General features: G+C 35.1%; 1 protein-coding gene across 2 annotated transcripts in view; it reads right to left on the reverse strand.

The window, feature by feature from the left end:
• The window catches only part of LOC104612065 (vacuolar protein sorting-associated protein 9A), a 76962-nt gene extending 66676 nt beyond the window's left edge, over positions 1–10286 (reverse strand). Inside the window, exons 1-3 of one of the 2 annotated variants that reach the window (XM_088896324.1) lie at positions 10138–10286; positions 9862–10053; positions 3730–3877 (exon numbers count right to left, since the gene is read on the reverse strand). In XM_088896324.1, the coding sequence (XP_088752450.1) occupies positions 3730–3877; positions 9862–9971 (258 nt within the window). In that variant the 5' untranslated portion in view covers positions 9972–10053; positions 10138–10286. The remainder of the gene's footprint in view (positions 1–3729; positions 3878–9861; positions 10054–10137) is intronic. The other variant, XM_088896325.1, reaches the window with a different exon arrangement.
• Positions 10287–16253: the final 5967 nt, after the last annotated feature.

The following is a 16253-nucleotide window of genomic DNA, read 5'->3' on the forward strand; positions in this document are numbered from 1 at the left end:
CTGGGCATGATTGACATCTATGCTCAGCTTGAGGGGGAATGTAGAGAGGATGGGCCAAATGGCCCATAGGCTGTTCTTATTTCTTTATGTTTCTATTCTTTTTGTTAATGGGCCTTTACTAATGGGCCCTTATGTTTCTTGTTTAATTAAGCTAATCACCCAATTAAGGGCCTACTTGTAAATACAGAAAATTTGTAATTATATTTTAATAAAAAGATTAGGGAAGGGAGAGTGGTCCAAACAACTCTTCTCCTAAACCCTATTACAGCCGACTTCTTCTTCTCTCTTTGCTGCTGATATCTACCTCACTTTCACACTTTTTAAATCAGTCCTCTCATTCTTTTGAACTATTTTCTTCTATAACTGCACTCTCTGACCATGCCCCAACCACAAACACCAACACCACGACCTCTAATGCTCCCATCTCTACCACTACCACGACCTCCTCTCACACCACAGTTATCCCCTCTAAGAAAGCTACTTCTACCACATGAGCCCCCTTTACCACCTCTAGTGATGAGAGTAGAATTTATCATATTTTTATCCCCAATTATTCTGTCTTTTATACTAAATTAGCATCTAATTGAACTCATATCTCTTGTATTTTGGTCCAGGGTATGAAAGAAGGCATCAAGAGCAAAGAAAGACAAATCGGATGATTTTTCACAATTTCGACAACGTTCAGTGATTTGGGTCTAACTTGCGTCTCCGAACTCCGAATGGGTTGATACAAGATCCACTGGAAAGATAAGAGAAAAAGCCACAACTTTCATGTTTTGGGCTTTCGCAGATTCGGCCTGCATCGAAGTCAATTCCGGGCCCGAAGTCGGGGAAATTTCGTAGGAAGGCCCAATCCGCAACTGAAGCCCAACTCGCAAAAAAGCCTGGCTGAAGCCCAATTCGCAGAGGAGGTCTATTACGAATCCAAGAACAAGAAACTAAGAAGAATCCTTCTAGATCTAAATTCTTGATGTAATCTTAGAGTGAAAAAGGGATTGAGTTCAAGAGATAAAAAGATAGGATTAGAATTAGGATAGGACTTTCTATTTCTTGTAAAGATCAACTTCAAGTGAAAGTAGGAGACCACCCCCTCCCCTTTAATCTATATAAAGGAGGGGGCGGACCAGCTTTAGGCATCACTTGATGACTTGATCACTGAATCATTCAATCATTCAACTTCTGATTTGAATCAAGAAACAATGAGCAATCAGTCAAGAAGGGTTAAAGAAAGGTTCAAGAATTCAAGAAACTTCAAGAAGAGGAGATCTCAGCACCATGGGCGAATTCAAGAGTTCTTTCTTCCCCTTTGTTTATTTTAATTCTTCCATTATGAACTGATTTGTTTCTTGTTAGGGTTGTGGAAAGCCTAACCATGTTAATGAATATATTTTTATCTTCTTGATTTATCCAAGATTGTGATTTCCATATAGTCTATGAATTATTGTGCTTAATGCAATTAAGAGCTTGGCCACCTCTTAATTGATTTGGGTTATGTGAATGAATTGAGAGAGGAATTCACATAATTGACAGAATAATTCATAGTGTGAATTGAATAGTATATAGAGATATATATACATGATTCATCTGAATTTAATGGTTTTCTTGGACTTAATGCACTTCCATCTTGAAAGCTCTACTCGAGAGATCGAAGGGTTACCTGATGGGCGTAGGTTTAGTATATCTCGAGAGAGAATATTAAATAAATTTGTGAAAATCCTAGCTTATGGGAATAACAATTAGTCTTGGATAATTGAACCCATCAATATTCATTACATTGGTTAGGTGGACCAAAAGTCCTAGCGATTTCATCATTGCATATTCGGTTAGTGATCATCTTTGTTTTTATTTTCTTTGTTCCAGTCTTTAATTTCAGCAGTTCTTGTTTCCTCAAATCTAAATTTCGACTGTCCAAATAATTAGGGAAAACTGTGATTCTAATACTTATTTTGTTAAATCCCCATGGGAACGATATTATTATACTACTTGATAACTAGTGCACTTGCTAGAGTTGTATATCTATAGCTATCATCTAGCATTAGAGAATTATCTATATGTGGGCTAATAACCCTTCTGACTCTAAAGAAAACTTTTGATAATGTGGGTATATCACTGCTACCTAAAATTTAGGCACATACTGTCCAAAATTCAAACCTCAACCTGGAAAGAAAACTTGCCACATCCAACTGATCTATTTGTTGTTATTGCACTGTGAGATCAATTGATGAATCCAGCTCATTGCACAAACTCTTTAAACTAGCATAATACTCCTCCACACTCCTATCACCATGTTGTAGTTGAACATATTTCTAGTATAATTGATAAATTCTAGTCACATTATCCTGTCCAAAATACAGTTGTTTGGCATGTTCCCAAATTTCTTTTGCAGTGTCAAAGAACATTAAGTTCATACTAATATGAGGTTCCACACTGTTCCAAAGACATGTCATGATTTGTGCATTCTCTTGTATCCATCCAATCATTATACCCTACAGCCCTTGGATCTGGCTTATTTTCTTTAATATATGTTAGTTTACCCCTAGCTGTCAAATTTACTTCAACTGATTTCGCCCAAGGTACATAATCTGTAACATTGAGTTTGACTGAAGTGCTATGGACTGCCATGAAATCTGGTTGTACCATCACACTTGTTTTGGTTTCACTGCCTGAAGGTGCCATAGATCATGAATAAGCTATTTCAGCAATTCACACCCAAAGGCTAACACCTTCCAAGGTCAAAAAAGCACTCAGTTGATTCTGTTACTAATCTGGGAATACCAACAACCTAGCCGCAACACCTTTAATGAGAGGAAAACACCAAGAAACTCCTAAATGCTAACCAACCTCACCACATCAATTGAAAAACAAAAAATTCAGATCACCAAGTTGTTTTGTCCCACCATTCACAGAAAATAAACAACCTACCTGCACCATCCAAAAACAGTCCCTCTTTGAAGTTCAGATTAAAGCCTTCCATTCTGACAATGCAAGAGAATATTTTGAGAAGAATCCCACCACTTATCTCTTGGAGTATGCTATTGTCCACCAAAGTTCTTATGCCTACTACACTCCATAACAAAATGAGGTGGCAGGGTGCCATAACAGGTATATTCTTTAGGTTTCTAGACAAATTATGTTTAATAGTCATGTTCCTAATCATTTCTGGGGTGATGTTATCCATACAATAGTCTATCTTATTAATAGAGTCCCATCTTATGTTCTTGGGTTTAGGACTCTATTTAGTGTTGCTCTCTAGGGATGATGCGTTTCCTATCCCTCTCTAAGTTTCTGGGTTGTACTTTTTTCATTCATATCCTCGGTCCACACAATCCCTTAAACACAATGTTGCATATAAAGGAGTGTTGCAGTAAATACTTATAATAGTTAGAGATCAATGCTCTTGAACATAATGTTGCATATAAATGGGAGAACATAGTAAATTGTATAGGTATTTTGGGTTTATTAGCCATCTTTGATGCTTTGTACAAAACTGGTCAGAAAGCAGCCACTTTGTGCCAAATATATATATGGCATTTTTTTAATTTTTATGTAGTTATGATGCTTATTCTTTAGGTTATCTATTTTTGTTTTTGTTTTTTCTTCATGGACATTTTAATGTAATAGTATTTTCTAGTACTCTCTAAAAATCAAGTGGTTAACAACATAGACTGTGATAAATACTACTCTCCTAGAAAAATGTGCAAAAGATTTAAACAATGATAAATATCTCACTTCACCAGCACTCTCCAGCTCTTCTTCTGAACAACCAGCCCAAAGTGAATGAGCCCTAAAAGCCATTTCCATGTTGGCAAGGAACTCCTGCACAGCAGCACTATCCTTCTCTGGATCAGGAGCATTGTTTGAAAACGACACAATGAAGCTGCCATGAACATATCCAAAGTTAAAACCTTGTCCATATTTGATAAATAAAGAACAAAACTTACTGTTGAAATGGTAAAAGGGCAAACTAATAATGAATGAGCAGGAATATACTAAGAACATATATAGAAAGTAGACAAAGAGGCACCTGATTCATGTAATATAACCTACATAACTACTTTGTTTTATGACACAAGAAATTAAGTTCAAAGAAAAAGAAGAAAGCAAAGAACAGAAGCTACAAAAATACCGAAGTTAGTAGCTTTTGAATAAGGGCATTTTGAACTTTAGTACCAACCTCCGATATCACAAGAGTTGTGAAATTATTGAATTACTTCCCTGCATCAGCAATGCTTTTTCCATTTTTTCTAGGATGGATGAGTGTATACAGAGTTTTGAGGCCTTCTGGAAATTCTCTTGTGGTTCCCTCTTTTGGGTCTTGTTTTCTAGACCCCTTCAATTTATTGGGAGATGATACATGAGAAAAACAATACTTGACATAAACCAAATTGGTCGATGTCACCACAAAGATGGTTATTGCAGCACCTATTTGAGATCAGTCACCATCTAATAATCAGTGTTTTAAAAGCACAAGGTGCAAAAAAGAACAAGGGGCAATTTGCGCCCAAGGCACAAGGGCAAGACAAGGCAGGCACCTTTTCAAAGCAAGGCGCAAAAGTGCAAAAGGAATAAAAAATAAAAACATTAAACATAATATTAATTAAAAATATAAACTTAAATTTAAAATAAATGTTTTAAAAAACCTATTATCTAAAGTTAAAATACATAAACATAACATGTAAAACATATTCCAATGAAAATTAAAATATAAAATCAAACATATTCAAACATATTCAAACATATTCCAATGTAAGACACCCAATCTCTTTTTTTCAAATTGCATCATTTTAAATGGTTAATGTGATGTATAACATTTTGCATTCCTCATTCTATAAGCCGCCTTTATGCCTATCCCCCCCTTGAGGCAAGCCCAAACAAGTCCATGTTAGGATATTAAATTCTAAATCCCTACACAAAAAAAGAAGTGATTTTATAATTTTAATTGCCTTTTAAGAAAATATTTTATTAGGATGAATGAATGAACAACACTAGAAAATAGGAGGTTCTCGGAACTTTGGTGAGTGAGAAATGTGAGCAAACCAGGCCCTATAGACTCATAGCTATAGGGTCTAAACACAACCGGAAAATATCATTATCAATGATTGAAAGGTGGATGGCACATTGGCCAATCAAAAAGGCATGACTAAGAACTTTACTGAGGATTTTGTGTAGATTTATCAGTTAATTTTGTTCATTATTTGTTTTGATAGGTAGTGGGGACCACAGCACACTTGTTGGGACCCTTTAGAGTGTTTTGGAGTGTCTTTTCTAAGTTCTTTATTCAGTTTTGGTGTTCAGCCGCCATATAAGGGTATACTTGTCTTTGTACATGTTTTTTACTTGTAAGTATAAATAACAATGAGAGGGGACAGCCAGATCTGATTGCTCTCTCATTCTTTTCTATATTCTTTCTCTTCTTCTTCTCTCTTCTCACAAAATCTCTTATTTTCTTCATCTTTTTCTATAGATTTTTATTTCTGCAGATTTCTACTTGATTTCAAAGCAGGATTTGAGCTTTTTTCTGTTATCCCATCATGCAGCCATAGACCAGCTGACTGCATGATGAGTTAGAGGGCTGATCAAAGAACTCAAAAGTGCCCAGTTTTTGGATTTTTTGGTGGATCTAGAACCCCTTGTAGGCTTGTAGCAGATCTAGGGTTGATCACCACAGCAGGAAGAATTGGACAAGGGGGAAGAATCCTGATTGTAGTAGGACTCTTCAATTTTGATCTGGGAAGGGGCATTCTAGATTTTTGGAGTTCTTGGTGAATTCTGAAGGGGGCGGTTCAAGTTCTAGTGATTTCTGAGGTCTCTGGAGGGAGCAGAAGCCTTTTCTATTGTTTCTACCAGCTCCCATGGAGACAGGAATCTTGGTGGGAGGAGGTTTCTAAGTACCAAAAGGGTGGTTGAGGCCTCTAAAAGAGATAAATTCATTTTTCTCACCTATAGTTAGTTTCCTAATCTATTTTGAGAATTATGGAGGGCTAAAGCACTAAGCAAAGTTCAACCAGTGACATGGGACTGGGTAGAGGACTAGGTGGAGCAAGCTCCAGAGAATCTTTTGGACTTGGGATTATTACCACAGTTAAGTTAAATTGTACAAACTATTTAGAGTGGGAAACAATCAGCCAAGATGGCTATTGGAGCTCGTGGGAAACTGGGGTACCTTACTAGGGATGAGAAGAAACCTGAAACAAATTCCTCCGGGTGGGTATAAGAGAATTACATTGTAATGTCTTGGCTGTGTAATTCAATGTTACCACATATTGGTAAGAATTTTTTTCTTGGTAAATACAACAAAGGAGATTTGGGATGGAGTGATTGAGACCTATTCCCAAAGCAGAATGTAACCAGAGCCTATTAGTTGAGGAATCAGGTGATTATTACAAAAACAGGGAGATAGGCCTCTTGCTATGTATTTCTCCATGCCGAAAACACTTTGGCAGGAAATAGATCACTTAGAGACTGTGGTTTGGGAGAATACGAAGGATGTGGTAACTGATCAAAAGATTTCTTGGCTGGACTGAAGTACTGAACCCTGAATTTGATATTGCTAGGCAACACATCCTTTCCAGATAGAGTGTGACTCTTTCTCAAACTTATGCTTTTATGTCTGGAGAGAAGAGTAGGAAGAATTTCATGCTGAAACAGTCTAGAGTTGACCAGTTGGCTATGGTTAGTATAGTCAAACCTAAGCCAAATGGAGACAGGGAGAGTAGTGAGATCAAGAGGGAGGATATGAAGGACTTGGTGTACGACTACTGCAAGAAGCTTAAGCATACCACAGACACCTGTTGGAAGCTCTATCCACATCTCATACCAGCTCGGATCAAGAATAAGAAGGAAAATGCAAATGTGGTAGTTATTGGAGACTTTCTGGGACCTCTTGCCCAAGCCGATTTGGAGTCCATTGCAATGGCAACAGTCAAAACTGAATTGGAAAAGTTTGGACAGCTTATGAGTAGAAAGATTCGGCTAGTTCTAGTTCTTCAAGTGGTTGCACATTATGCCTCCAGTCCACCACAAGTAAGGAGGGATTTCCTGGATTATAAACTCAGGAGCATCTGAGCATATGACTAGTATGTCTACCCTTTTCAATTCTTATTAGTAGTGTTCTAGTAGAGATAAAGTCTCTACAGTAGATGGTTCACAATTGTCCTCTGTCTTACATGTTCCTAGACTTAATACTAACCTTCTTTCTATGAATAGTCTAACAAAGAATTTGAATTGCTCAGTGACATTCTTTTCCTGATAATTGTGTTTTGCAGGATCTGGAGTCAAAAAGGACGATTGGGAGTAATCGTAAGGTGAGCGGAGTCTATCTTCTAGATGAGCTTCCAAGACATCCAAGCCACCTTGTTAGCAGCAATGGTAGTGGGTTAGAGTCAATGAGAAAGATTATGCTTTAGCATAATCATTTAGGTCATCTTTCTTTCAATTCTTTGAGATGTTTGTTTCCCAAATTGTTTGAAGTCTATTCAGTCATCTAGTTTAAGTGTAAGAGTTGTCAACTGGGAAAACATTGTAAATATTCTTTTAAACCAAGTAATAAAAGAAGTTCTTCTATTGATCCGTTTTGGATACACACAGACCCGATCATATCACACTCTCTTTGTAAAGAGGAGAGAATCACTAGTGTCAATACTGATTGTATATGTGGATGATAGTTGTTACAAGAAATATTCAAAGGGAAACCGATGCACTCAAGAAGTCACTACAACAAGAATTTAAGACTAAGGATCTAGGTGAACTGAAATATTTTTTGGGAATTGAGGTTGCAAGATCCAAGCATGGGATATTCATATCTCAAAGAAAGTATGTATTGGACCTACTTGCAGGAAATTGGGAATTTAGGAGTTAAACCAATTAATACTCCTATTGATCCAAACCACAGGATTAATGCTTTGGCTGGTAAGTTGGTTAAGGATGTGGCGAGATACTAGAGGATGGTAGATCGGCTACTATATCTATGCAAGACACACCCAAACATTTCCTATGCTATGAGTGTTGTGAGCCAATATATGTATGCTTCTCAAGTTCAACACTAGGAAGCCATTTATAGGATACTTGCATACCTGAAGAAACATCCAAGCAAAGGAATTTTATTCTCAGATCATGGGAATTTGAAGCTAGAATCCTATACAACACAGTCTAAACATGACACTCACCCTCAATGGAAAGAGAGGGTAGATATCCCATTTTAGAGGTATTGTAAAGGCTTCACACCCTAAGATTAGCAGTCCTGAAAGTATAATCACAGATCTCCACTTGAGGCACTACATCTCAGACCATAAAGGCTATGCCACCCACCATAGAACAAATAATATAGTCAGGAGTTGCATATACTGCTCATACATCATAGACTACAGCCCATATCTAAACAACAATTATGACTCAGATAGCAAGGAAAGAACTTAACCAATCAGCCGACCAATGCAGGTTCACATATGCACAACTTCCATTTTCATGTCAAGAAAGATCTGAATACTGTCCTTTAGTTTTAATTTCTCAATCAATCTCAGTAATAATATTCTCCACAGAAGTGTGCTTATGAGCAAAACAGCACTTGTTTCATTCCTTCCAAATATGATAAAAAGGGCTATAAAAAATTAGACATGGAAGTAAGGAGGATAAACAGCAGCACTTTAAATTTCTTTGCTTCTAATCAACCGCACCCATCCAACATTCACCATAGCTAGTGTTCTGCCCACACTTTGATGCCAAAGTTGACCAAATCCTTGTTGAAAAACTGCATTCAAACAAGAGATGACGAAGACTTTCATTGGACTGATAACAGAAAAAATAAGAAGATGGCTGCAAAATTTGATGTCTAGGAAGCCAGTCTTGTGTTGGCAAGCATTTTTTTTATGAATAGTGTGTTGGAAAGCATGGGATACACATCCTCCATGTGATGAAACTGTTCCTAGAAACTTACTTAAACAACAGAACATCCCTCCAGAAGACCAGTGGACTCTGTCTTCTAATAATTTGACATGCATTCTTTTCTCTTTGTTGAAAATGCTTTCTACTTTAATTTACTTAAATATTTTATGTAATTAATATTTAACAAATCATTTTCCAAATAGGATTATCACAGGGTGTCGTCCCTGACAAATGCATTGTGAGATAGAGCAAAATCCTCCTGGAAACCCACTCATCAAAAGTGAAAACAAAGCCATGGAAAAATAAGCACCCATATCCAATTCCTCCACCTCAGCATATATCAAATTTGTTTAAGGCAATAAATAATCCACAAATCACCGCTTAACACAGCTAGCTTTCTAGAAATGATGCATTTATTGACTTCCAACATTCTATCTGAAATCTGACAACGATAATGAATGAAGGCTCCAATTCCATAAATAATGGTTCTTCTCATGAAGCCCAACCTCAAGGAAATTTCCCTAAATCGAGATAGAAAAAGAGTAAAGAACTCAAAAATGCTCTATGTCCTCCAGAATACCGTAAAAATCTAGATTTCATGACATTAAACTCGTAAATGCCCATCCAGATGATGCTCTTGAAGGTCTAGAAACTAAAACCCCGTATGAAGCATACCCAATAACCCAGACCCACAGAAAAGGCAGACACAACCTAAATTTACTTTCTTAATACTATGTAATTAATGTTCAAATCTACATGGAATTCACTGTTAAATCAAGGATACAGTGTATCCAGACAAGATTTCGAAGAATTATCTTCAGTACAAACACATGATGATCTGTAAAAACTATAAAAATCAGAAAAAAAAAATATCACAATCGTTTTATAAGTCAATCTAAACAACTCCTGCTACTAATTACTATTCAATTAAGACTACCCCAAGCAACAAGAATTGCAAACAAGAAAAGAGGATCAGGTAACCTTTTGATGGACTTGACGAATTCTGTGGCCGAGGGTTGTCGCATCCGCTCGAGAAAATCATGCCAAGTTAGTGGCGCCGTTGACGAGCCGAATACATCTGCGTTTTCCATCCACTACCGAAGAATGTATTTAGCTCTTCTATTAAATAATGCGAAACCGAGTTTGTTATAAGGAGCAATTCAGATCGCCCAACTGTTCGACGCCATGACTGAGAGAGTAATTAGCTTTACAGAAAAAAAAAAAAACAGAGAATAAAAAAGAAGATTGAGGAGAGACCCAAGTGGAATACAAGGTCTTGACTTTGAACTTTTGAAGCCTCCAAACAACCGGAGATGGATCGCTATGTGCAACGTGAATGCTCCTGAACGGTTGGTCAGTCAGCCGTCGATAGACCAGTCTATCATCATAATATAGAGTACGTATTTTTTGTAGAAGAAATAATCATGCCGACTGCAAAGAAATAACGCCGTGTGCAACTCCTTCAAATCACGCGCTACAGACAAGGAGGTATCGATCATGACATGGCCAAATTTGTTTCCTTGTATTATTGATCATGGATCGAACTGGGCCATGGCATGGGGCGGGATTCCAAGCCTACGACTTTAGGGCCCGTTTGGCTTGTAGAGTGTATTGGAATTGGAATCGGAATCAATTATTTCTAACACCTGTTTTGTTCGGCCATTAATCTGAATCAAATTCCCATTATTGTTATTTGATTCTTTTGGAGTTGAAATCAAAATCAACTGAAGGCTCAGTTTGGAAGGAGTACAAATGCAAATATGTAAATTGCAAAATCATGTATTTTCTTTTATTTTGCATTTATTTGTACTATATATATTTGTATTTGTACTCCTTTCAAACTGAGCCAAAAAGGTTTCAATTTTGTATCAGTTTATTTATTATTTTATTATTACTATTAATATTTTATGAATATATAATTATTATTTTATTAGTTCATTGTTATTATTATTTTATTAGTATTTAATAATTAATATCTATGCATTTATCATTAATTTATGAATTTTTAATATATTAGTATTTCATTATTATTAAAAATATTTCCATTATTATATTTTATTAATAATTTATTATTTTATTATTTTCTTATATTGTTTTTGTTTATTACTTTAATGTTCATTTATTCTTAGTTATTAGTTAATACATTAGTATTTTATTATTGCTTTAATGATATTATATTCATATTTTTTATTATAGTTAACTATTATTATTTAATAAATGAAATCTTTAATTACTCTTTGTTATTATTATTTGGGAAAATTTTTTATCAGTACCTTGCACTTTAGGGGTTGTCTCAAGTCAGTTGAACTTCAAATAATGTGCCTTTGTAGTACCTAAACTTCCAAAAACTGTCAATTTAGTCCCTACCATTAGCAGTGTCAATTACTTCTGAAAATGTAAAAATTACCTTTCTAAATAAGACATTGTTCATTATCTTCTACATTAAGCCTAAAGACAGAAATCATAAATTCATTTCAAAAAACAAGGAATCATCATAGCTTTTGGTGTCTTGGACATCAATAAAAAACCAAATGGTTGGCTTTGTTTTTCGATAAAATCTTCCAACTTCCATTGTTGCACGCCACCCTTGCATGGAAGACAAGCAATATCCAAGTTTGCTATTCTCACCGTCTTCAGAAATTTTTTTAGTTTTGGGACAAGTGAAATATATCCTCATTCCTTCATAAATCTAAGAAAAAAGTATTAACTATCAGACTAATAGAATGATGCAACTTAAAAGAAAAAGCAACCAATGCTAAAAGAACAACATGATTACCCTCTACAAAGTTATCTTCTATTACTAGTGGATTAATTCAAGAATATTCAACTGTGCATCTTATCAAATTAATTAAAACCAGTGTTATCCTATCAAATTCCACTAATATGGAAACCATCAAACTATAGATTCTCAGTAGGAATGACCAAAGACTAGAAACTGCTTCAAAGAGCCTTGCAGAACCCAAAAATGAAACCCAAATTCAATCCTTGAAAGTAAACCCAGATAGGAAATTTCAATGTAGAGGGAGAAAGGGTCTTGCAGAACCAATCTAAGTTCTAAATGTCTCCCAAAACTAAATTTCCAATCATCAGATCGACTAAAATACTGGAAACCTGAAAAATAATCTTAGGCTTAGGGTTTCAAACTTGCAGGTTTAGTTTGTTTTCCACATCCTTCCTAGCCATGGTGTTTTGTGCTTTGTTCATTGTTTCAGTGGAGACTATAGATGGACGGGGAGACAAGAACTTCTACTTCCTCCTCCTTGGTAAAAAAGGTAGAAGATAGTGAACAATGTCTATTTTGGTTCAGTTCAAGGTAGAAGACAATGAACAATGTCTTCTTTGAAGGGTAGTTTTGACATTTTCAAAAGTGTTAAGTCACACATGCCAATACATGATATAGATAATTGACGAGTTGCTAACAATAGGGACTAAATTGACAATTCTTGAAAGTTCAGATACTATAGTGGCATGTTTTGAAGTTTGGGGACTGACTTGAGGCAAACCATAAAGTACAAGGTACTGATTATGAATTTTCCCCTATTGTTTTATTAGTATTTAATAATTAATATCTTAGTATTTTTCAATAATTATGAATATTTTATTAATATATTTTCATTTTCTTATTAGTTTATTAATATTCCATTATTTTTGTTTATTAAGTTAAAATTATTTTATTATAATTTAAAAACTAATATGTTCGTATTTTATTCTTACTTTAATTGTGTTACATTAATATTTTATTTGTACTATTATTTTACTAATATTTTATTATTATTTTAATTATTAATATATTCTTATATTATTATTGTTGTATTATTAGTTTCATAATATTTTTATTATTTAATTATTAACATTTTATTACTATATCATGAATTGTTTATTGATATTGTATTATTATTATTATTATTATTATTATTATTATTATTATTATTATTATTATTAACTCATATCATCATTTTAAGAATCCTACCAAAAAGTATTCATCATTCAAGAAGGAACATTTGTTTGAATTTCTAGATCAAATCTTACACTATTGTCTTGTTTGATTCAGTATTATCATTTACCAGCACCATAAATTCTTAAATTTGTCTCAATGTAGAAGTAGGGGTGTATTAGTTATCAATATTTTTGGTAAATCATTAACTATCAAGTTACCCCTTATAAAAATACATACCCTTGATGTTGTAAAGCTAATGGTAGAAGTAGAAGATAAACTAAATGAAATAATGGTTCATGTGGATTAGATTAGAAATCCATCTGCAACATGGTAAATGGAGTGACCATTCCTGGAAATTAAGCTAAAGCATATGGTGTTTCCTTGACAACAATGAATCCCAGTTTTTTAATTAACAAGAGACACTGATTGGTTTAAAATTCCTGTTATGCTCTGGCACTTAGAATATAGAGGGGATCTCCTGTTTGCCAAAAAGAAGGAGAGGACTTTGTTTGCATCTCAAATAAGAGAAATAAGATGTAGGATAGCCCTCATTTGTAGTTATATAAAAAAAGAAGGGCAAATTTCTTAAACTACCATTATGGTTTAGTTAATTGACTAACTCTACCCTTACTATTTACATATTGTCTTAAACTACCCCGGAATTTTCTGACAATTGATGCCATTGTTAAGGAAAAAATTGAAATGTCAAAATTGCCCTCCACTATTCATCAAATTTTCAAAATAAAACCCAATTGATGAAAAAAATCAGAATACTAACTTCTAAGTCCACTTTGTCTCCATCTTTGTCTCTATACGAAAGCATGGATTCTGGAACGGGCGGGGGTCTTAGAGGAGACGATTTGTCGTTGAGCTTCTACCCACGATCTTGTCAAAAATGAGCAACGCACCAATCAATAATTGGGGAGGTTATCTTCCTTGCCCTCCATAAATTCCTTAAAGATTCTTGAGTTTCTCTTTCTTCCTATAAAACCCTAGATCTACTCCCGCCCTTTTTTCTTCTCCATTTTTTTTAATGTTAAACCCTTTCTTCTCCAAGAGATGCAACTCTTCCTCATTGTGTCCCAATCCATTATGAAATAGAAAATGGTGATGTAAGCATTAGGACCCAACAAAGCTGAAATGACGATCTCTTTCTCCCCAATCATATCTCCTCCTCTAAACCATGTATTGGAACTGAGGTGTGTCCTAGTCCAATACAAAATACGAAATGGCAATCTGGTGGGTCGTGACTCTACCACAGGACATGTGCAACTTGACATGGAATAAGAATAAGGGATTGTAGCCGATAAGGGAAACTTTTGGGCCCTAATATCAATAAAAATAATCTTTTTAACATAATTATTAAAATAGGCTATTTTTTTTAAATATCAAATAGGGGCAGAAACGCTTTTCATCTCCTTCCTCATTCAAATGTATTGGAACTAAGGTGTGTCCTAGTCCAATACAAAATACAAAATGACAATCCGGTGGGTTGTGACTCTACCACAGGACATGCGCAACTTGACATGGAATAAGAATAAAGGATTGTAGCCGATAAGGGCAACTTTTGAGCCCTAATATCTATAAAAATAATCTTTTTAACATAATTATTAAAATAGGCTATTTTTTTAAATATCAAATAGGGGCAGAAACGCTTTTCATCTCCTTCCTCATTCAAACCACAGAACAAATCTCCCCCAAGATTAATAAATATTGATCACAGATCTCTACTTTTGTGTTCACCCTTGTAGTTGTTGGTTTGCTGGGAGCAAAAATGGCGAAGTCCACTCTTGTGTTTTTGCATTTTGTTATGTGTATCTCGCTTCTCCACTTAGCATACTCATAGACCTCTTGTAATAGGCTTAGTAGTTGGAACCAAACTGTCGATTTGTGTACCTAGTATGGTGTTTTGTGTATTCTTTTAACTACTTCAGAAGAATACTCATAGCATGCAGTTCCACTCTAAGTTTGGAACAACTCAGATGCAAAGAAGAAGAAGAAGGATCGGAGGTGGGGAGATTTATTTGGTGGTCTAGAGGAAGAAGGAGATGAATTGTGTTTCTGCCCCTATTTGTGATATTCTAAAGAAAAAGTTAGCCTATTCTAGAAATTATGTTAAAAATATTACTTTTATTGATATTAGGGCCCAAAAGTTGCCCTTATCAACTAGAATCCCTAAGAATAATAATAAGAAGAAGGCACATGTCTCATTACCAATCAAACAAATTAGATTTTTAGAGAAAAAAAAGAACAAATTTCTCATTGAAAAAAGCTTACCTTGCCCAAAATGAGAGAACTCACAGAGGAGAGTGACCTTGTGTCAGAGCTAATGGAAGGACCGGAGATGGCATTGCATGCGACTATACATCCCGCTTCTCCAATTTATGAAGTAAGAACAGGGTGGATGGTGTGTTTTCAGCAAACCATTTTTGGTAAGACAAGGGAAACCATTCCAATGATACAAGCACCTTGAGTAAAGAAAAAAATTCCCTTGTTTATTCCTTTAACAAAAAATTATGAAATGGAGTCATTGACTATGGAGGCAACCACCTCTAATAGTTTTTCTCTAGTTACACATCACAACACTCCACATCATGATCCACCAAAAACCTAAACTCAGGTGGATGGTGCTTCAAACTTATTATAGAAAATACATAAATGCAAAGGAGAAAATACAATAAATTGAAACAAACAAAGGAGGATATGGAATTAGAGAAGTAGAGACAAGGAGACCTAGGAGGTGGACCGGTGGGAATGGTGCGCGGTGGCACACCCACAGCTTTTGTTGCCATTGGGACATCGCATGGAGGAGGGTATAAGAGATGGAGTAGGTTTAGTTAATTTGTCAAAAGGAGTATTTTAGTAAATTTTAGAAAATATATCAATCACATGATGCTATATATAACGGATTGTGATCAATCACATGATGCTATATTATGAAATGGAGTCATTGACTATGGAGGTAGCCACCTCTAAAAGTTCTTTTCTAGTTACACATCACAGCACTCCATGTCATGATCCACCAAAAACCTAAACTCAGGTGGATGGTGCTTCAAACTTATTACAGAAAATACAGAAAAGCAAAGGAGAAAATACAATAAACCGAAACAAACAAAGGAGGATATGGAGTTAGAGAAGTAGAGACAGGGAGAGATTTTAGACAATTGTGAAGATACCTTATGTAAATGTAGTAAGGATAGAATTAGTCAATTAGCTAAATCATAAGGGTAGTTTAAGAAATTTGCCCTAAAATTAAAGAATACTTTGTTTCTACCTTGACGGTTTTGTGTAGGACAAAGCCAACACAATCTCTACATTCTCTCACTTCGATGCTCTAGTTAAATTGGCTTTGAAACACAACTAATAATTCATCAATATTGGTGATGAGGTCTCCTTCAAATCTCTTTGTGATGCCAAAACCTTACATGATTGAAAT

This window comes from Nelumbo nucifera, chromosome 1 (assembly GCF_055504915.1).
Source record: "Nelumbo nucifera cultivar China Antique chromosome 1, China Antique-T2T, whole genome shotgun sequence".
In the NCBI taxonomy this organism is placed as follows: Eukaryota; Viridiplantae; Streptophyta; class Magnoliopsida; order Proteales; family Nelumbonaceae; genus Nelumbo; species Nelumbo nucifera.